Here is a 21,591-nt window from a genome sequence, read left to right on the forward strand (position 1 = left end):
CAGCAAAACATACTAACAAAATGACTTGAAAAATTGTATAATTGTGGGGTTTTTTTTTACAGCATATTTGACTTGCAGATGAGTAATCCTGATCCACTTCTGCCTTCTCTTCTTGAACGCACTCCAGCTGATGAGTTGGACTTGGCTAATCAAGAAGACCGTCAACTTCACAGGATGCACTCCTTATTTTCTATTTATCCTATTCAGCAGGTATCAAGAGAAAATATGATCATTGCTTCTAATAGTCATTGGCTTAGTTGTAAAAGGGAGAATATTAAGGAAACTGACAATGTTCATTGTAGAGGTCAACTTAGAGCCTTAGAAACAGAAAAAAATTCTGGTTCCTCATGGGGCCACAGAATTTTTTTCTATGTCCTGCGCTTTTGAAAAGATGAAAAACATCTTTATATCTTTACTGAGCTCAAAAATATCATCTATTTTATTCTATTTACAGATGAAAAATATGTTTAATTAAGAAAGAGATTTATAAATGTATTCAGTGAGTGATACAGACATACTTGGAGTAAAAGAACTGATAACAGAATGCACTTTCTTTAAGTTTACACATGGGATCTTCAATTTTGGCTTATGCTCTCCTTACATCTCCCATAGGTGATACATGTACATGTACATGTAAGACAGTGAAACTAGTAGAAAGTGCTTCTTATTGTGTGTTAAAACTGCTCACAACAGTCCCTAATCCAAATTGAGAATTGCGATTTGCTTTTTTTTCAAAAAACACGAAGTTCATTTTCAATAATAATAAAAATAAACAAAGGAGAAAATTATGAGTTTCTTGCAATAACCATTCAGGATATTTGGTAGTGAAACCATTTGGTAAATTGTGCTTATTTCATGAATGTCACTCAAAAACGGCAGTAGCTTACCCAAAAATAAAATGCTCAAGTACTGTATATCCTTGGTATTATTTTTCAAATGATTATCAAAAATGCTCAATTTTTCACTATAAAGATAATTATCTGTTGTCACTTAGAAAGTTTTTCTGCAGGCTCAACCACAACTGTGTAACATTGATTTTTAGCTCTCTGTTTGTCAATTTTGGTCAATTGTTTCTCGGTTTAAGCTATCCGTTTTTGGACTTTGGTCAACTTTTAAAAATTTTTTTGCTCTCCGTTTAAGTGGTTAATGGAAACTGTTTAAATGCTTGAGTTAACCATTTAGTATCCATTTAAAACTGTTTTTTAGACTGTTTGACAGAAAAGCATTAGTGTCCGTTTTCCCATGCAGGGTTACATTTTATTTGGCTCATTATTGAAAAATTCCTTTTTCACCCATAAAAGTTTTTTTTTTTTTTGTAATACTTGCTACTTTACCCTGTTTTTAATTTCCTTTTTTTCTTAGGAAGAAGGAATAGAAAAGAGGATTCCTGCCACCATCCCTCAAGAGCATTTTGGACAAAGAATTCTGATTAAATGTCTTCAACTAAAGTAAGTGTATAGAAGCCATACTAAAGCATAACTTCACTCAACTCTTTAAGGGCTTTACAATTATTGTGAATTTTATTCCAGAAAGTCTCAGAAATTGAATTAAAATATCATTGCACTTTTGCTAAAGATTTGAAATAGATGACTTCCTTTGTATTTTTGTTTAATCTTTTGCCTAGCAACTCTTTTTTTTCTGAAGCCATTTTGAAGTGACGTTAGCAATTTTTAGATTTTTGAGAAATTTGTTATGCCACATTGATATTTCTTATTGGCTGGTCAACTTGAAAAAAAAACAATCAGCTTTGAAATAGGAGGTTATATTTGAAACTTTTTTATTTTTCAGGCTTGATTTAGAGGTGGAGCCAATATTTGCATCAATGGCTCTCTATGACGGAAGAGTCAAGAAAAAGGTGTGGTTCTTACTTAGAGTAGTAATTATAAGATTTATTATTTGAATCTTGCGAAAGATTTTAAATTTCAAGTACTTGGAAAAGACTAAAGATGACAGATGGTTAAATTTAACCCCCTCTTGCCTTGAAGGGGGTGGGGGGGGGGGGAAAGGGGGAATCCTGATTCTGTCATGGTCTAGAAACTGGGGTAGGGTGTAAGTTGCAATATTTAGGCCACTTTACCCTTTTCCTGTCAGGCCTGAGTCTGGAATTGGGCTAAGTGACCTTTCTAGCTGGAGCTTATCTCTGTCAGTTTCTGTTGTATGGAACAACTGGGAGTTTTCCTACTTCCTTTGGGTGGGATGCATAGGTCTATCCCAAGTTACCCTAAGGCATTAACTTTTGTCAGCTTTGCCTGACAGCTTATTGGTACCCATTTATACTCACTGATACCCTTGTATACTCTGGTTGGAGAGAGGCATCATGATAGTAAAGTGTCTTGTTCAAGAACAAAGACCCAGCTAAGTATGAAGCCCATGCAGAGTCCTGTACACCATCTGTTGAGCCTCTTTGTCTCAACATGCCTTTCCTCTTAACAGTATGAAAAATAGTTTAACTTTTGTTTATTTTACTACATGTAGATCATTCATGACTGAAACAAGCTTTCTAACCATATATAACCCTTTGTTTATTTTTGACAGATTTCTGAGAATTTTTACTTTGACATGAACAGTGAATGGTGCAGGAAGCTAGTGGAGGAGCAGAACCCTCGTGTGGATACTTCCACTCTCAGTCGTTCAGCAGTATTTTCCATTACCTACCCCTCCACTGATGTGTTCCTTGTCATCAAGCTTGAAAAAGTTCTACAACAGGGTGACATTAGTGAATGTGCAGAGCCGTATATGAAGGACACAGAAAATCCTAAGGTCAGTTTTGGCAAGCTGATCAAGACAGAATTTCTCCTTACAATATCAATACAATATCAAGCAGACAAGTGATGGGAATAAAGAAATATATCAGTGAAGGGATTATAAGTAGATCCAATACTAAATTCTTTAAACTAACATTTTAAGAACTGTATGGCAGACAGTAAGGAGAATTACCAATAAGATCTTGGGTGTTAAAGGGTTAACAGAAATTTACAGCCTATTGTTGAAAGTTAATTTAGGATTACATTTTGTCTTGTTTTTATATGGTTTTGGAAAACCGGTGATGTCCAGGTTGCAATGCATACATGTATGTCTTCTTAATCAAGGTCAGGGTCTGGGAGTCCAATTTATTTCCCACTCTGGAAACTGTGAATAAGAAGAGTCATCTCACAGAGTGTCTCCTGCTAAATTCCCATTCCCATTCTCATCCTCCCTGTTTGGTATTGAAAAATGTGGTTTGAGTTATGGAGGGTAAAAATTGCATAAGAAATGATCGGAAGGGAAATGAAAACTATTGTGAGCTTTCAGTGTGAGGTTGGAGATTGTAAGGTTTCTCTGAGTTAGCAGGAATTTACTTTGTTTTAAATCAGACCAGACTTGTTCATGTGTGCTCTCCTGCATTTGAGACCAGTTTATTAAATGTATTTCCAAAATGTACTTTCAAACCAAGCATAGAGAAAAAATGCGATCAGCTGCTGTGTTAAACTGTGAGGGGCTTGGCAACTATTGCATGCCTTTTGCATCTTTCTCTGATAGTCTTCCATTTTTTTTTTTTTTCAAATCCAGCATAAAGACAAAATGCGAACAGCTGCTGTGTTAAACTGTGAGAGGCTTGGCAAGTATCGCATGCCTTTTGCATGGACTGCAATCCATCTTATAGACATCATAAGTGGAAACAAAGATGGCATTGATCCATTGGCAGCAACACCAACACCTGCATCACAAGAAAAAGACACTTCTTCGGCTGGGACTTCTGTGCGCAGGGTAATTAATGTCATAAAGAAAAAAAATAACTTGACTGGTTTTCTCAGAAATGTTAGTCTAATATATACAACTTCCTATGAACAAGTGATTTCTTAATGTACATGAAAGAATTCAAAGCTTCTGATCGGCTGAAAACAAGTGCATTTTTCATGTAACACAAGTGCAAAGTTACAACACAGGTGGAAATTACAAATAGTGTGTGTGCACTGTCAAAATATTGTCTGTCTTGACTTTCTGTGATACTTCATTTATTTAAATTATTAATAATTTTTTAAATAAGTAATAACTTGATTTTGTGTGCAATTTGGAGTAAATAAGCACTTGTAAATTTTTTAAAGACTACAAATTACCCTCGTCCTTTGGTTGTCTTTGAAAAATTTAATCATGCTTCTTTACACCTAAGTGCTCTTGAGCTCATGTTGTTACATTCATTGATATTCTGCAATTGGACAATGTAGGTAAAACAAAATCCATGATCATGGTAAAAAAATTTAATGTATAAAAAACAAAGATGGCATGAACTTTGTTTGTTAGTGGGGAAAAAATCTTGAAATCTGTTTCCAAAAGTGTGGCTTAACTCTGTAAAAAGTTCTCTCTTAGTGAGTGATTCATTTTCTTTTGGTAGCAGCTATCTGGAATGGCAGAAACACCACCTGTTGTGCCAAGAGGCAGCCGACGGAAGGACAGTGAAAGTGCCTCCAGCAGAAGTTCAGTGATTGAGGCACGCAAGTCGATACATCTGGCAGATATCAGTGAATTTGAAGTTACTCCTGACTTGACAAACTTCAGGCCTGTTACACTTACTGTCAGTAGCTTTTTTAAACAGGTAACTGTAGCAACTAATTCTTAACACTATACAAGTGTACACCCTACCATTAGTATGCATATTCTCCATACTGTTTCCAATATTTTTCCTAAGGTGCTGACTAGGAGAACTTGTTTAAGCACAAAGAGCATCTTTATTTGGTGATCATTTCCTTTATTCTCGTAACCTTAATGTTTGATTCAGGGGTGATATTGTAAGGAGAAATTAGATCCTAGTCTTCCAGAGGTTGAAGGGTTAAAATAATAGCTCTCGTGCTGTTTTTCAAATTGTCTGTCAAGTTGTGTTGAAAAGGAAAAGATTACCTGGCAATTTATAATTTACTTCATGGCTTCTTTTCACTTAGTTTTGGGGAAGAATATGTCAGTGTTTTGAATTGTAATGTCAGAGCTGTCAGAAAGAGCCAGTAGCTGGTCAAATTGGCTAGCAGGTCGGCCATCTTTAGCCGGCCACTTTGGCCTCATTTTATTATAACTACTTCTGAAAACTTGTACAATTATTTCATTTCAAAATACCATGAAAAAAAATTGTACAGCAGCCATTCCTGAGGTTTAAATGGGATTTAAATCACAGTTTACTGGTAACAGGTTCAAATTAGTGAATCAATTCTATTTATTCAGAATTTGATAAAAGGTTTGTGCAAAAATTCTAAGGATGTATGCATGGGACATTTTAGGGAAATAGTTTCCAGTCTACTCTGCATAATAGGATAAAATTACAAGACATTCTTTTTGTGATACTTAACATACATGTAACTATGACAGTTTTAGGAATTATGTTTATAAATGATTTGGGAATATTATGTTTTGATCTTGATCAGGAATCTGATAAACTAAAAGATGATGACTTGTATAAATTCTTGGCTGACCTCAAGAGACCCTCTTCAGTATTAAAGCGTCTGAAGTGCATACCAGGTAATGCTGTTGAAGTGATGTGGCTTTCTATACTTGTAGGGGTTTCCAAAAAAGCCAGTGTCATTACTTGCAGTCTACTGCTGCCTACAGGGTCTCTAATAATGTGAATGTCTTTGGATCTTTTGGAATGTCTTTGGAACTTTTTAGGCATCGCTGGATATGATGGGGTCTTTGATGCTCTGATTTAAAGATAGTTTGCAGGTATATTAAAGGTGGCTGACAATTTTATTTTTATTTTTTCTCCAAAGGAACCTTGAAGCTTGACATCTCCCCACCTGGGGACAAACCACCATACTGCTTAACTTCTGAGTTACATCAGGTATTGTTATACTTGTACACTGTTACTGGAATTTAACCTTTAACTCCCAAGATCTGATTGTTGCTTCTCCCTTCTAGCTGCTGTACATTTCCATGCAAATTAGTGATGAGAAGTTGGTGTTAGATCAGTTAAGATAACAACTTTACCTGATAAGTTTGAGTATTCTCACTTCTTTTTTACTGTATAAGGTATGAATATTAAAGGGAGAAGTTACATGTTAATCACCACTGGGTATTAAAGCATTAAAAGTACAGGATCTCATTGGTTACTTGAGGGTCACATGCGTCCCAACAATAAAACTGTTTCTGGTCAAAAGTTCACGAGCAGGCAAAATTGCAAACTTATGACATCAGAAGGTAACAAAACTGTCACACCCAAATGTTAACTGATGATCACAATTGGGTGTGAAAAGAGTTGGACTGGAGGTGGCTTGAAAGTTGGCTTGGCCCTGGCAAACATTGAGATTTTTGGGAAGCAGAGTCAACTGTTTCCTGTCTAAATTCTTCTACTCATTTTAACCAGCTAATTTCAAGTAGACAAGTATTGAAAACGAGGAAAACTTTCATTCAGTCATGAATGAAAGTGATCCTTGCAGTGATGTGCACTACTTAGGCAGTAGTGAAAATAAGGCCTGAAAAAAAATTTCAGGCCTGTACGGGATTTGAACCCATGACCTCTGCGATACCGGTGCAGCGCTCTACCAACTGAGCTAACAAGCCAACTGGGAGCTGGTCATGATAGTGGTTCTAAATAAACCCGTGAAGTGATGAATATACGGTTAAGAATATATGAAAGTCATATATTTGAACTGCGGATAAAGACATGAATGAAAGTGATCCTCGCAGTGATGTGCACTACTTAGGCAGTAGTGAAAATAAGGCCTGAAAAAAAAAAAATTTCAGGCCTGTACGGGATTTGAACCCATGACCTCTGCGATACCGGTGCAGCGCTCTACCAACTGAGCTAACAAGCCAACTGGGAGCTGGTCATGATAGTGGTTCTAAATAAACCCGTGAAGTGATGAATATACGGTTAAGAATATATGAAAGTCATATATTTGAACTGCGGATAAAGACATGAATGAAAGTGATCCTCGCAGTGATGTGCACTACTTAGGCAGTAGTGAAAATAAGGCCTGAAAAAAAAAAAAAAATTTCAGGCCTGTACGGGATTTGAACCCATGACCTCTGCGATACCGGTGCAGCGCTCTACCAACTGAGCTAACAAGCCAACTGGGAGCTGGTTATGATAGTGGTTCTAAATAAACCCGTGAAGTGATGAATATACGGTTAAGAATATATGAAAGTCATATATTTGAACTGCGGATAAAGACAGAAAGAAAGATAAAGTGCGAGGATCACTTTCATTCATGAAGAGCGCTGCACCGGTATCGCAGAGGTCATGGGTTCAAATCCCGTACAGGCCTGAAATTTTTTTTTTTTCAGGCCTTATTTTCACTACTGCCTAAGTAGTGCACATCACTGCGAGGATCACTTTCATTCATGTCTTTATCCGCAGTTCAAATATATGACTTTCATATATTCTTAACCGTATTTTCATTCAGTCAATTGACTATTTGACAGGAGGCATCATTTAAGGGGCTGGAGGCAGTTTGAATAAGGTTTATTACATAAGTTAGTATGTGTATAATAAGTCAGTTTTGTAGGACTTATTTACTGTATGGCTCATCAAATTTGAAGGTTTGTTTGAAGTGAAATCTTCCCTTCTGTTTGAGCTCAGAGATTTGCTAACCTTATTTTTTTGGTCTGTACTGTCCTAGCCTGAGTAAGTTATTGAACATTGTTTTTTTCTGCCTGGATTTATGGCCTGTGTATTTTGCACTTGGGCGATAAATCTGAATGGAAAAAAAATCAGTCTGTGACTTACAGTATGGACCCCAAACTCAGCTAGTAAGAGGGTTGTATTTATTCAGTTATGTTAGAACACCAAATTCTCATGTTTTTCAGGTACATCCATTTCCAGATGCGAAAGCAAGACCAACCAAAGAGATAGAGGAGTTTGCACCTAAAGAAGTGTTTGCACCATATCTTACATTCAAGTAAGATGAATGTAGTTCTTTGTAACCAGCTGTTTTGATTAATGAGGGAGATCGCATCATTAACTTTGTCAAGTCTTACTCAATGTACGACGGTTTGTGTTTTTACAGGAACCTAATGTATGTGTACCCTTTGAGTGTCAATTACACCAGTCGCAGCACATCTGCCAGGAATATTGCAGTCAGAGTACAATTCATGGATGGTGAAGACTTTGATGCTTCTGCGCTAGAAGTAAATAAATTTGTTACTGATTCAGAAGCAAATATGTCTGTCAATCTTAATAATTATGCTTTGTGGACAATGAAGTTCTTTTGGTTTTTTGGCTCCTTGGTTTTCCATTACATTAATAGTTAAATTCCTGAATCCTCAACCCTGACAAAGAGAACTTGTTTGATGATCAAGTGCTTCTTAAATTGGTGATCAATTTCTTTATTCTCATGACCTTTACATTTGGTTCAAAGGTGATACTGTCAAGAGAAATTAGAAGTTGGTCACTCTTATGGGTTGAAGGGTTAAACGATGCCAGTACATTTACAGATCTTTCCCATTTCTGATTCCTTCAGCTTCATGAATGAGTCATTTAGCATGATAGTAATAATTATTGAAATTCAATACTATGCCAGGATGCCTTTAGCCTGCAGTGCAGGCATCTGATTAGGGCAAGTTAATGTTATAGGCCTGCGATCATTTATCCGACTGGCCATGTTTGATTTGGAGTTAGAGTGGACGGTTGGGGGGTAGGGGGCAGGGAAAGGGTGAGAATCTTCTCTTCCCCTCCCCCACCCTTCTCATTTTTGACAGTCGACCACCCCCTTGAACAACTTTTTTTCTCTTCCCAGCCTTCTGCTGCCATTGAAATCAAAGATGGCAGCCATAATTTTCGTTAAGAAAATATGGAGCACTCGCTCGCCAAAATTACATCTGCTCAGCAGGCTAGGATGCCTTCTCCTGCACTCTCTGCTGGCAGGTTTGCACATGAAGGATTAGCTTTCATGCACATCTGAGGCACATTCAAACACCATCCACTGACCTGTCCTACCTTCTCATTTATGTTTAGAGACAGGAGATGCCATCACTCTATGAATACCCTTTGCCCTTAAAGTTAGCCAAACACTTATTGTAGTTCCTTTTTTTTTCTAGTGTGTATTTGGCAAGTCAAGTGGTGCTGCTATGCAGAAAGATGCCTGGTCACCAGTAACTTACCACAATAAGTAAGTCACTGCTTAACTTGTGTGTCATAGCATAACTTGCTTTTTCTTGAACTTACATTTTCTCAAAAATTTAATCATTCTACCCAAAGATTGTTTTAATTTTACTTCTGAATCTATTCAATGTACTAAACATTTTAGCCAATAATCTTTTTACCCTGGAAGTGTGAAAGATTGGGATTTCCACATTGGTGGTATTTTAGAGAAACTATTCTTCTACACGTTCTGATACTTTTTCACACAGAAAAATCAGGTCAGCCATTTCTTGCCATTTTATGTTACTAAAAATAAACTACTGGGATGCAATGGTCCAGTTTCCAAGAAATCAGATTGGCAAGCATTCAATTTACAAATACATGTAATGCAATGGTATAAATATGTTATTGGTTGATTTGTTGATAAGTCAATGAACAATCAGCAGTTGAAAGGTGGTCAAGACTTTTTTTATACATTAAATACACTGAAAATAATTTTCTGTTTGTTGATCGAAGGTGCCCGGACTTCTATGAAGAAGTGAAGATCAAATTACCAGCAAATCTCACAGATCAACATCACCTGCTGTTCACATTTTACCACATCAGCTGTTCAACTGGGAAGAAGCTTGAAGAGAAGGGACCGGTTGAAACACCCATAGGATATACAGTATGAAAAGTGCTTTGTAATTTTATTATCTTTTCTACAGGTTTTGTCTTCATGTGACATCCGTTTCAATCTCTGGGCCTCTTTGTTTTCTATTTAATCAATTCTTTAACTTCCAAGATCTGATTGTTAATTCTCCCCTCTAACTGCCCCCTCTATTACAATTTCTGCCTGGTGAGTTTTAGTATTCTCATCACCTGTTTGCCGGATAATGTATGGATATTATGAAGAGAAGTTACATGCTAATCACTTCTGGGATTTAAAGGGTTGAATCATGTCCTCTGCATAAGCATTAGTGTTGTCTTGGCACTTGGTAGATAAGTTTTAGATTAGAAGAGTTTTTCATTTTGAACAAACGGAAATTTTTCACAGTAATTTTCTTCCAATGGCACAGGTGGCTTAACCAAAAAACTCAGTAGGAAATAAATAATTTCTTTCATGAGTTAACCTTAGGATTTTTCCTTTCAGTGGATCCCTGCAATAAAGGAAGGCCGTCTAAATCTGGGCGAATTCCATCTTCCTGTTTCTTTGGAAAAGCCACCTACAAGTTACAGTGTGTTGTCACCAGAAGTGAGTTCTGTGGTTTTAAACAATGCATACGAGCTTGCCGTGATAATTATAATTTAATAAATAATGTACTAGTGCAATCGTCAATTGAAGGTCGAAATTGAATCGGGATTGCGTTGGTTTTGCTTTATTGCGCACTGTGATTGGTCCTGAAACTTTGCGCCACCCCCTCAACCAATCAGATGCAAAGTTAAAAGCAAGCACAACTTGGTCGCCCGCGTTTTCCCGCGCTTTTGGCAGTTGGGTTTTTATTTTTAGTTCACATTGGCCCGATAGGCATTTTTCTTTGTTTCGATTAGCCGTTGCGCATGCTTTTTACACCACTCAATTGAGAAGCGCTCTTTTAGCTTCGTGCACTAATTTGTGTGATTATTTTTGCTATTTGAAGGTGCAACTTCCCGGTATGAAATGGTTAGAGAGCCATAAGGGTGTATTTCATGTTGCCGTCAGGGCTGTCTCTTCCATTTACACACAGGTAATTTTTATAACTTTTACTTAAGTTATTATGGACCAGTGTTAATATCTGAACAACTTTGTACCTACCCCTTCCCTGGTAACAAGTTGTGGTTATTGTTGGGTTAGGGGAGGAGTAGGTGTGCAGTTTCTCTGACAATGACAGTGATTGGTCAAAATGAATGCTGTATTTTTCTTGCTGTGCAGTATTTCATTTCCATGTTTATTCTTTTTTCAGGATATTCCCATTCATAAATTTCTAAAGATCTGTCACCAGATCGAAGGACGTGTTGCATCATCACCAACTCGTACCTCAGAGGGAAACCTGGAATCTGTTTTGCGAAAAAGCATAGTTGACTTGTCCAAGGCAAGAGAAGAACCTCTTGTGAGGTTCTTGTACCTGATTCTGGATAAGCTTATTTTGCTGCTCGTCAGACCACCAATAATTTCAGGAACTGTAGGTAAAGAGAATTTAGAATATCCATCCATTGAGGCACATTGCGATTAAGTATGGTTAAACAAAACCTAAGTTATTACAATGGCTAATTAGAGCAACAATTTCACAACGCGCTTAGGTATCTCTTGTTGAATAGCGCCGCGCTGCCGTGCGGGAGGTCAAAGGTTCAAGCCCCAGACCGGACCAACATTCAGGGTCTTAATAACTGAGGAGAATGTGCTACCTTTGCTATGACATCATATAATTAAACATTCTAGTCTCTGATAAGGACGAGAAACCTTTACATCTTCTCAGTGCTAGTGAGTAGAAAACGTAGTTCTTAGCGTTGTGATCTGGCCTCGTTATTGTTTACATATCTTTTTTTTTACAATGGGACAGCCTGTCTAAATTTCGAAAAGAAAAATCAATAAATAAAGAGGAGCTTGAAGTAGAAACAAGCTAACTGTCCAAATGAAAATGTCGGTGACCAAGTCTCTTAAACCTCAAACCTCAAATATTAAATTTTATTTAATTCCAAGTCTTATTTTTCTTTTGTTGATGGATTATTTTCTTTCCCTTAGTAAACATTGGACAATCAGCTTTTGAGTCGTTAACGCAGATTGTCCATCGACTTCATGTGCTATTAGAGAACAGCCAGGATGAACACGGCCGTAATCAGCTGCTGGCTTCATACATCACTTATGTCTTCTCTGCTCCTTACAATCACTCTCCACCATCATCACCTGATCATTATGCAGGTTGGCTATTGTATTTCATCTATTATTTGGTTATCAGCGATGGTATCGATGGTATAATAGTCAGTGCACTGGACTCTGAATCGAGAGGCTCGGGTTCAGGACCTGGCCGGGTCATTGTGTTGTATTCTTGGAAAACACTCTAGTCTCAGTGCCTCTCACCACCCAGGAGTATAAATAGTTAATGGTCAGCGGAATGTCAGGGAAGCCTGATGAAATGCTAGGGGGTAATTGCTTTGAAACGAGGTCTTTTTGGGTGGGTCATATGGGTTGAGTACAGACCAATTTACCTGCCAATTTGCTCCTTCCCATCGCAAAAACAGTAATGATAATGGTAGTGTGTTTTATATCAACATTCTCGCATATACATGAATTACAATGTTGTTACATTAAATTTTAAAAATAAAATTCAGAGATATGTTATTATAATTTAACTATGTAATGTACGATTGATTATTAAAAGATAAATTGTACTTGGAAAAAAAACCACGACGTAATCAGGCTTCCCGTTCTATACCTCTTTGATATTGTATGGTTCTTTGTGTTTCTCGTTTGGTGATGGCGCGCCGACACCTTCGTCGAGGGGAAATGTTTGGAGAGTGGGCCCCCTCTTGGTATCTTTTAAGGTGTATTCAAACAAAGTTAACTTCGTCTTTCATCCTAGAACCATCACGTTCAGCGAGTATACCAGTTGGGCTACAAAGTAAAGCAAGACAGAAGATGTCAAGCAGTAATCCTCAGCTGAACTCAGCGGATGAGCAGCAACCTTCATATACAACTGGAAAGTGGGTGGATGAAGAAGAGGAACCAAGGATGGCTGAGGTGATGAACTTGCCTGGCAACAGGAGCAGTATGGCAGAGTCTCGTCCCAGCTCCCTGGCTGTTCCTGGTCTTGTTCTTGGCAGCAGTAATAACAGGAAGGTATACAACAGTGATTTTAAATTTTTATTATCATTATTATTGTTATTATCATCATTAATATTATTATTATTATCATCATTTTTATAATAATTGTTAATAATATATCAGCCTTCAATTCTTTATTGCTAAATTTTAGCATAGATAAATCTGACGTATTTGAATCAAAGACAACAGATTTTTAAATATATTTAGTTTTTTTTTTCCCCTAGCAAACACACTTGTAATGTATTCGTATTCAAAATTTTATTGTTATCCGACAACATATGTAACAATTATATAATTATAGATTCCATTGTAAATAGATATAAGCACTTGAAATATTATGGTGCGCGTGTACTAAAGCGCTCATGAGGGCCTTTTCGCAGGCTGATGTAAACCTCAAATGCGGCAGAGCTCAAAACAAGTTCTCTGTGGCTCTACTGGTAGAGCATCCCACCATAAAATCTAACCTGACTTAGATTTAGATCCTTGCAGGAAACCAAGGTTATTACGATGATGTTTAGAATCTTTTTGTATGACATTTCTTTTTTTTCAATAGCTGGTGCATGAGGAGTTGGCTTTGCAATGGGCTGTGGCTTCTGGACCTGTCAGAGAACTAGCAATGGGTCATGCTTGGTTCTTTTTTGATCTGATGGTAAGTTGACTTAAGCCATTCACTTGAATGTGATACAAAGAAGGAACATTAGAACTTAAAATAAACAGTTTTAACTCAAAGAAAAATTTTAGTGTCGTAAAACCGTTATTAATCTATGAGAACTTAAGGTGAAAACAAGCAAGAGAATCTGATTTTATCAACTGCGTTGTTAATGTAAATTGGTCATCGTAAAGAGTTTCTAAAGCTGACGTCTTGAGCGTCAGCCCTTCGACGGAGTGAATGGAGGAATTGTGGGTTATGAGTGGGTTATATACAGAAAGATGGAGCTGGGCTATTTTTGGGCGCATGGTAACGAGCAATACACAAGAATGAATTAATAAAGGGAGGTAAGTTTTAAAGTAACTGTGGTGGGAGATTATAACAGGGTAATTTGGTATCATAAACTTAATTGATAACGTAAATTGGCCACCTTTAAGAATTTACTTTATCAACTCTGTTGATATTATCAAATTGCCGTACAAGAATAAATTAGTTGAATGAAAACTGTTTGTTAATACAGTAGGTTTTAGGAGGGCTGATTTGAAAATAATTTTTCCTAGATTTCCTCGGTTGTCCGAACTGTTTAGAGTAGGAAAGGGCCACAGACTGCCATATGTGGCTTTATTGACATTGTTCTCACACTTTCATGCTTTACCTCCTTTCTTGTTGTCGCTATTTATCATAATTAGCATTGTTCTACTTACTATATAATTCAACTTTCAACGATTTGTACAGTAATTAACTGAAGATGACAGAAGTTTCTGTCAAAACGATTTACAAACTCAAAAGTTTTGTAGCTTTCTTTAAAATCTTGTAAAACCCAGGAACACAGTTTCTAAAAAAAACTTATCCCTTTATTGAAACGAGGAAACTACCAATTGCAAGTTAAGATTGGATTTAGTTTTGTTCCTGATAGGTTAAGAGTTTGGTTTGACTCTATTGACTATCACAGTGTGAACTGAATTTGAGAGGAAAAACATCACAATCCCATTACCTGAGACAATCCTTTGAAAATCGGTACAAAAAGGTGATTCATTACGATGTATTTTTACGATATTCACAGTTTAAGAGTATGGCACAATACCTGGAAAACACAGATAAGTTTTTCTGGACAAGAAAAAGCAGGTTTCCTGATCAGTTTTTAGGTGACATACGTGCGATGGTCAATTCTACAGTTTCTGAGATCACTGGCAGGCTTGAGGTAAGATTTGCCAAATTTATTGTCACTTATGTCTTTGTGTCACCTTTTTGTGGAAGAAGTTTCGGGGATGGACGTGTTGTAGTCATTATTTTCAAGCTTAAGTATCAGTATGCGAGCAAAAAGCACACCTACCCCTCCCCTAACCTAACATTAACCCCAACTTCTAATCAGTTGACTTTTGTTGACTTATGGGAGGGGTAGGTGTGCATTTGCTAAGATAGTGACATTGATCTGTATATCCACGCTAAAAAATAAGAATTATTTTTCTTTTTTTTAAAAAAATAAATAGAAAATCTATTTATTCCCCAAGGTTCACTCTTGGTATAAGTTTCGACATTGTTGGGGGGGGGGGGGGGGTGTCGGGGTGGGGTGGTGTCAGGGGAATAGATTTGTAAGGTTACTTTTTTGAGGGACATTTGAAATAAAACTTCAATTTTTAAATAGACGAAAAATATCTTTCTCTTTTTCTTTACCGAGGTCGAAACTTTCCATCTCTCTTATTCTATTTCCAAACATGACGCTATCGACACTGCTGATCCTAGCAGTATGCAGGACGCGTCTGATATGAACTTCGTAATACACTTCGCTCACCGTAGAGTCTCTGTGGCTCAGTGGTAGAGCATCAGAGCGAGGAATTCGGAGGTCTGAAGTTCAATTCTTCATGAGGACTCAAAATATTTACTTTGTTTTTCACTCGTGACAAGAAGAAAAATAGCTTTCTCCAAAACTACAATATATAAACAACAATGATGCTGGAATAGGGTCGTGTTCCCAACATTTTTGGCTGAGATTGGAGTTACGTGTGTTGTGACAAGAATATTCATGCCTTTTCCTTGAGGGGCTTTTTTTTTTTTTACATTCCTTGCCCTCCACTTAAGAATCCTCCATTCTCTCTCTCTATGAATTGTTTTGATTTTATGGCTTTCAGCAACTCCTCTCACCGAGGCTTGGTTGAGTGAAGGGAATAAGATGAAAAGCACAAAGTTAAACAACTTACTTGACATTACTTCGAATATGATATTTTTATAGTTTATTTTCTCTACAGATTGTCTCAATTTTTTTTCGTTTTAATTGAAGGATTTTACCCTCTGCCGGCGGCTGAACTCCAGTTTAGCCTTCTTCTTGTACGATCTTTTGTCCTTGATTGACAGAGGCTTTGTGTATGAGCTTATCAGGCATTACTTTAGAGAGGTATGCAAACATCTTGCTAAAGCCCGTCTCCTGGCTTCGTCGAAGTCTTTGGGGGAGGGGGAGGGGGGGGGGGTTAGGGGGTAGGGGGTTTAATGTTGATGAAAAAAAGAAATTTTTAATCACCGTATTTCCTCGAATAAGCGCCCACACCCTAGGCCACAATGTCAAACAAGCGCCCCCTTCGAATAACCGCCCCCCTCTATTTCCTAACTTTCTTAACTAGTAGGGATACAAGGAAAAGTTGTTTCTACTTCCACTTTATTAATAACTTTTTAAGCTTCAACTACAGCGGGATCAGCACAAGTTCATTGTTTCTTTTTCGTTTAGTTACTTCCAGCTATTCCTATCTCCCTGCGCTTGCATAGTTCGTTTATGTGCGTCATGTCTTTATGTCAGTTTTTTTCCTATTGCCACGCAAGAATTTTGGTGTCGGACAGATAACAACAAGACGGAGAAACATCCTTCCAAAAGTTCTCCTTCTCCAGTGCAGGGTTAAGTATTAGACTAAAATAATTCCTATTACTTTTCATTAGATGCATTATCAAGCCACCAATGAGACCAATGAGCTAGCAGCGAACCAGCTAAGACTCGAGTTCCTGAGGATCGTTTGCAGCCATGAGCACTACGTGACCCTCAATTTGCCATTCCCATGTCCCCTCTTCCCCACTCCTCCCTCATCACCTACAGCTTCTGTCTCGTCAATCGACTCGGCCATGTCTACCTACACCTTAGTGATCGGCAACAGTATGGCGGAACTTTCAACACCTTTTAGACAGCAGCATTTCCTGGCTGGTCTGGTGCTATCTGAACTGGCTCTGGCTTTGGAAGGAGGGTGAGGGACTGCTCATTATTTATTATGGAGGGGGTCCGGATGATTTTGGTTTGGTCACGATTCTCCCCTCTCTCTCCCCTCACCCCTCGTTGGCAGTCAACTTTTGTACTTTGTTAGCGACGACTGATCTCCATTCCCTTTGAAAACTGCGTGATCCCCTCAAAGCCTCCGACCTCCTTAATGACGGGTGTCTAATGTTTTAAATGTGGGTCAGAGTGTCGTGAAACTAAACCCTGAGTACTCACAACAGCCGGTTAAAGAGAAGGAAAATACCCAAGAAACTACATTCAGGCCGCAGTTGTTCGAAGTGTGGAGAATGCTATCCATTGGATAAGTCTCTATTTGGTGGATAGTGCAGTACGTTTTGATAAGCCGCTGGATAGCAATTTCTCGGTTCAGCTCCTGTCACCTGCCCTTGGTGGATAGCGCACTTCATATTGTGAACACTTATCCGCTGGATTGCCTCTTTTTGAATGGATAGCATTATTCAACTTTGAACAACTGTGCCCTGATGGTTAGATATTGATTAGTTGGTTTTTCCTTTTATCGTCGCAAAACCAAGCCCTAAATTCTCACAGCAACTGGTGATTTTTTCCAACAGCATACGAACTTTATGTTGTTGATTTTTTTTTAGGGACATGACCATAATATGCCAAGCTATAGACACCACACGTGATCTGATAGCCTGTCATGACTCAGACACCCGCTATGATAACGTCTCCTGTCGCTCAGCCGTGGCGGCTCTCTATCTACCCATTGCTGGACTGGTGGTAGGAGCTTTACACCAGCTACATGGGTATGGTACCAAGGACAACTTCAGCTTCACCCCTGATGTTGCCATGGCTATAGCCACGTCCAGTGTATCAACCTTAAAGGGATCTGATGACAGCAGGAGTGAATTTTCATCGCAGGTTGTTAGAAAGTTCATGAAAGCCTTTCATTCTTTTTCATTTTCTTAATCTTACAAAACTGCCATATTAGTTGAGTTAGGCGCTACCGAAGTTTAGCAGCTACAGCTTTGACGTTAAAATCGTTGCTCTGTTTCCAGTAGCAACGTGTTGTTTGAATTCTCTTGGCGGGCTTTCACGTTTGACTGTTGGTGGCGCACAGCCCTTGAGGTTCGGTTACCAATGGAAACAAGGAAGGTTGCTCGGAAGAACACTGTTATTTTACCATCAAAACCTTGTCACCCAACTTTTCCGCGCCTAACTCAACTGATAATCGTAGTATTCAGGTGCGAAAGCTTTTTAACCCGTTACTTTCAAGATTTGGAAGCAGATTTTCTTAACTGATGACCACACCATTTTTGTTGGTTGTTCGGGAGAATTTTATGTTGGGTCAACACAACAACGATGATGATTGCTCTTTCTTAAGATCTTTATGCTCGACAGTGTATTGTTATAATAAGGCAAATTCTTCGAATGATTACTCTTGGTAATGAAAAGTTTAATTTTACAGATGACACAGTTTATCTCAAAAACTCAATTCCATCATTATTTTAAATTGAGTTAATTTGGTTTTAACAACTGAGTTGAGAATGTAAATGGCACCGTGTGGACTTTCCAAAGCTGACGTTTCAAGCGTTAGCCCCTTTTCTTTCGCTCTGACGAAGGGCAAACGCCTTTTTGACTTCCACTGCTACCGACGTAACCCCACATTTTCTTTATAAACTTAGTTCCTTTATTATTGTAAATTAAGATACGTTTAACTGATCGTGTTGGTAGTGAACACGGTTATAGATATCCAACAGCGTAGAGTGACTCCTTCGTGAGACGAAAGAAAAAAAGTTTTGGTAGATTTTGATGTTGCACCGCCTCACTTGCTTGTGATACTCTGCTTTGTTGTACAGAAAAGTAAACCACAGCAGCTGAGCCTCGAAGCTACCAGAAACCTATTGGTATGTCTGTTGTGGGTGCTGAAGAACATGGCTAGTGACGTGCTAAGAGATTGGTGGGCTGACCAACAACCTGCTAAGTATGTCACCAATTCGCATTTCCCAGTACGCATTAGTCGCCTCACCTAGCCTGTTCCAGGAGTCAATGACACGGTGCGAATTCGTAACGGCGCAGTAGTAACGGCAGCGCGAAATGAATGAGGTCTGGGTCGGGTTATTAAGAGACCAGACCCAAACCTCCCTCGGTTATTTTGCTTTCTCCGCTATAACTGCGCCGTGTTCTGTCGTTCTTCGTTTTACCCACTGAACTCTTAGAACAGGCTACCTAACCTCAATGACGGTTCACTTTCACCCAGATGGGCCTCAAAGGGATTGTTTTTAAATTGGGCCTCCCTTTCATACGCTTCCTCTGTAATCGGTCACCGAAAACGACTTTCCGTTTTGGGGTAAAGTTTTTGATAAGTGTATGCGGAGCGCGGAATCAGAAGGTTTGAGGTTGTTTTCCTCATGAGACTCGGAACTATTTTATTGTCCGGTGCTCGTGACAAAACGAAAAACATCTTTCTCCTTTTCGTTTTGGAACTTCAAAATCATGATGTATTTCAGTTTAAGAGTTAGGTGGTTAAAACTGCTGTAAACCATTTTTATCGTTGTACCATTCCAGACTTGGCTTGCTGCTGGACGTTCTTCGGCTGTGCATCACTCTGTTTGAATATGGCGGCAAGGTGCAGAAGTCTTCACAGTTTCAAACTGTGCCAAGACCGAAGGCGCAGCAGGATGCAAAAGCAAAAATAGAAGAGATGTTACTTGGAAATAAAGGAGCCGCGAGAGAAATGATGCAGCGACATAGCAGAGTGCAGTTAGGTAACAAAACAAAATGATCAAAGAAAGACATAAACGTTTACCACAAAGGGTAACACGAAAGAATCATTGGATTGCTCTGCTTGGATTGCATTACTTGGATTGCACCTTGGATTGTTCTCACAGGGCATTAGATTTTGTCTTTATTCCGTCCCGTGGACAACATTATTCGTAAACAAACAGATTAATTTCTAAAGAAAACGCTGCTTTGTAGAGGTTGACACATGAGGCATTTGAAAATTGTTCGCTTCAACAAGTTGACGTACTTAGGAGCAGAAAAAAAAAACATACAAATCCGCAAAATTAAACTACTGCAAAACTTTCGTGCAACACATTAAAATATTCCCTCGGTTTAAAATATTTCGTGTTTTGTTTCCAAACAGAAAAAGGCCAGTCACCAACCCCTGAGGCTCGATTAAGATGGCGAAAGGATCAAACACAATGGAGACAGGCTTCGGAACAACAAGACAGGTACACACCGAAAACGTTTCAATAAACCCCAGGGGGCTGACAAGTCCGGGGAATCCAGATGGGGTGGTTTCTAACGGGCGGGGTTTGAAGGGAGTCCTATTAAAATCTTATTGATGAGAGCCAAAATGGTGGGCAGTACTTTCCATCTATCGCCCAGCTTTAGTGGGTATTATCTACCGAGTTATTTTTTTTTCGGTTGGGGACCCTACCATATTTGAAAGGTAGCTAGTGAAGGTTTTCAGATACAAGTGCATATCGTACAGAAACGTTATATTCTCCATGTGAATAACGGCACTGACGTTTTAGTTTAGAAGGGGGAAGCAGAAGGTTTATCTAGAGGGGGAGCGCTTATTGAATCCTCTACGGAGGTTATTTCAGAGAAGGGGTAATTAAAGAGTGTGGATTTACAAGAGAGGGAACCTCTTGGAGAGGAAGGTTTACTAGTAAGAGTTTACCATGGAGAAGGGCTCTTTAGATTAAGTGGTTTGTCAGAGAGTCTTTATGGTGTTCGTTTTATTCCTTGTAGTTAAATCACTCTTGCCAATTTTTATTTGTTTCGTTGTCTCCCGTAAAGAGTGCGTCCTGAAGTTGAGGTCAATGCTCAAATCGAAGGAGGGCTTGCTGCTGAAGTCAGCACCATTGTTCTTGATACACTTGAGCACTTGGTACAGGTCAGTGTTGTTTACCTGTTAACGCCTGCGTCGCAAGTGGGGGTTGGGTGCCCATGGGCCAGGGGACTGCTACCACAATTACACTCCAAGGCGAAAGAACACCCACAGGCATACCAACCTGCGCCCAGCCCCCCACTATAGTACCTGTCACACTGAGGCCAGAAGCCCAGTGGAAATAAAATGCACAAACCCCCGAAACAAGGAAAAAAATCCCGGGAAGGAGGGGGAGACCTTAAACCAAGAAGAGGAGGGAGGGAGGGAGGGGAACCAAGAGAAACCTTACGCTACTAGAACGTCACGCCATGCCACGCTAACAAAGCTTCCAGTACAACGCAAACAAAACGTAGGCACATGGCATGCGCATGCGCCACAGCAACATACCGCTGGACAGGAATTTGCCCCCATGCTCACGAACAATGGTAAACGCAACAAACGCAAACATAGTTACGCAACAGCGCTACAAACGGCCAACACGCCCTCAAAGAACGCCAAAAACACTCGCGACCATAGCTCCTAGTCGTTAACTACATTAAATATGATTTAATAGTATTCAGCTACTTTGAATCAAGAGAAAATGAGGCAGCATATGAGATGGCTCTAAATCCAGGCCTTGAAATATGTTACTCCCCCTAAAGTTGTTTTGGCTGGTCTTACCATGGCCTTTGAGACGTCTGCATTGAGGCTTAAAGGACTGTAATGTGAGGTCCTGTTCTTTGTCGTTGGATTGAGTTTAAGTGGAAACTTTCTCTTTCAGACCGTGTCTTCCTCAGAGTCTCTTCGTGTTGTATTGAGTGGAATCCTGCGGGTTTTACTCCATTCTTTGAGCTACAACCAGAGTGAAAGGGTCTTGCAGAACATATTTGCGACTCAAAGATCAATTGTCTATAAGGTAAGGGAACTACCTCCACGAGACTATGAATAGAAGCCTTAACATCTGAAATAGTTTTTTCTTAGGTTAGATAGCTGATGTCTGCATCGTTTTGTCGAGAGATAGGTG

At 38.9% G+C, this 21,591-nt stretch overlaps 1 protein-coding gene across 2 annotated transcripts in view; it reads left to right on the forward strand.

Moving 5' to 3' along the window:
• The window catches only part of LOC113679946 (dedicator of cytokinesis protein 7), a 41,323-nt gene that overhangs the window by 5,779 nt on the left and 13,953 nt on the right, over positions 1 to 21,591 (forward strand). Inside the window, exons 7-33 of one of the 2 annotated variants that reach the window (XM_089187370.1) lie at positions 63 to 210; positions 1,363 to 1,448; positions 1,789 to 1,855; positions 2,536 to 2,760; positions 3,550 to 3,747; positions 4,373 to 4,573; positions 5,391 to 5,484; positions 5,733 to 5,803; positions 7,771 to 7,862; positions 7,971 to 8,091; positions 9,001 to 9,071; positions 9,560 to 9,710; positions 10,176 to 10,277; positions 10,663 to 10,749; positions 10,966 to 11,188; positions 11,745 to 11,921; positions 12,583 to 12,839; positions 13,378 to 13,473; positions 14,537 to 14,674; positions 15,752 to 15,865; positions 16,399 to 16,697; positions 17,332 to 17,608; positions 18,547 to 18,671; positions 19,256 to 19,455; positions 19,836 to 19,923; positions 20,498 to 20,594; positions 21,349 to 21,483. In XM_089187370.1, the coding sequence (XP_089043496.1) occupies positions 63 to 210; positions 1,363 to 1,448; positions 1,789 to 1,855; positions 2,536 to 2,760; positions 3,550 to 3,747; positions 4,373 to 4,573; positions 5,391 to 5,484; positions 5,733 to 5,803; positions 7,771 to 7,862; positions 7,971 to 8,091; positions 9,001 to 9,071; positions 9,560 to 9,710; positions 10,176 to 10,277; positions 10,663 to 10,749; positions 10,966 to 11,188; positions 11,745 to 11,921; positions 12,583 to 12,839; positions 13,378 to 13,473; positions 14,537 to 14,674; positions 15,752 to 15,865; positions 16,399 to 16,697; positions 17,332 to 17,608; positions 18,547 to 18,671; positions 19,256 to 19,455; positions 19,836 to 19,923; positions 20,498 to 20,594; positions 21,349 to 21,483 (3,940 nt within the window). The remainder of the gene's footprint in view (positions 1 to 62; positions 211 to 1,362; positions 1,449 to 1,788; positions 1,856 to 2,535; positions 2,761 to 3,549; positions 3,748 to 4,372; positions 4,574 to 5,390; positions 5,485 to 5,732; positions 5,804 to 7,770; positions 7,863 to 7,970; positions 8,092 to 9,000; positions 9,072 to 9,559; positions 9,711 to 10,175; positions 10,278 to 10,662; positions 10,750 to 10,965; positions 11,189 to 11,744; positions 11,922 to 12,582; positions 12,840 to 13,377; positions 13,474 to 14,536; positions 14,675 to 15,751; positions 15,866 to 16,398; positions 16,698 to 17,331; positions 17,609 to 18,546; positions 18,672 to 19,255; positions 19,456 to 19,835; positions 19,924 to 20,497; positions 20,595 to 21,348; positions 21,484 to 21,591) is intronic. The other variant, XM_089187369.1, reaches the window with a different exon arrangement.

The sequence above is a fragment of the Pocillopora damicornis genome, chromosome 11, assembly GCF_964200805.1.
Source record: "Pocillopora damicornis chromosome 11, jaPocDami1.2, whole genome shotgun sequence".
Lineage (NCBI taxonomy): Eukaryota > Metazoa > Cnidaria > Anthozoa > Scleractinia > Pocilloporidae > Pocillopora > Pocillopora damicornis.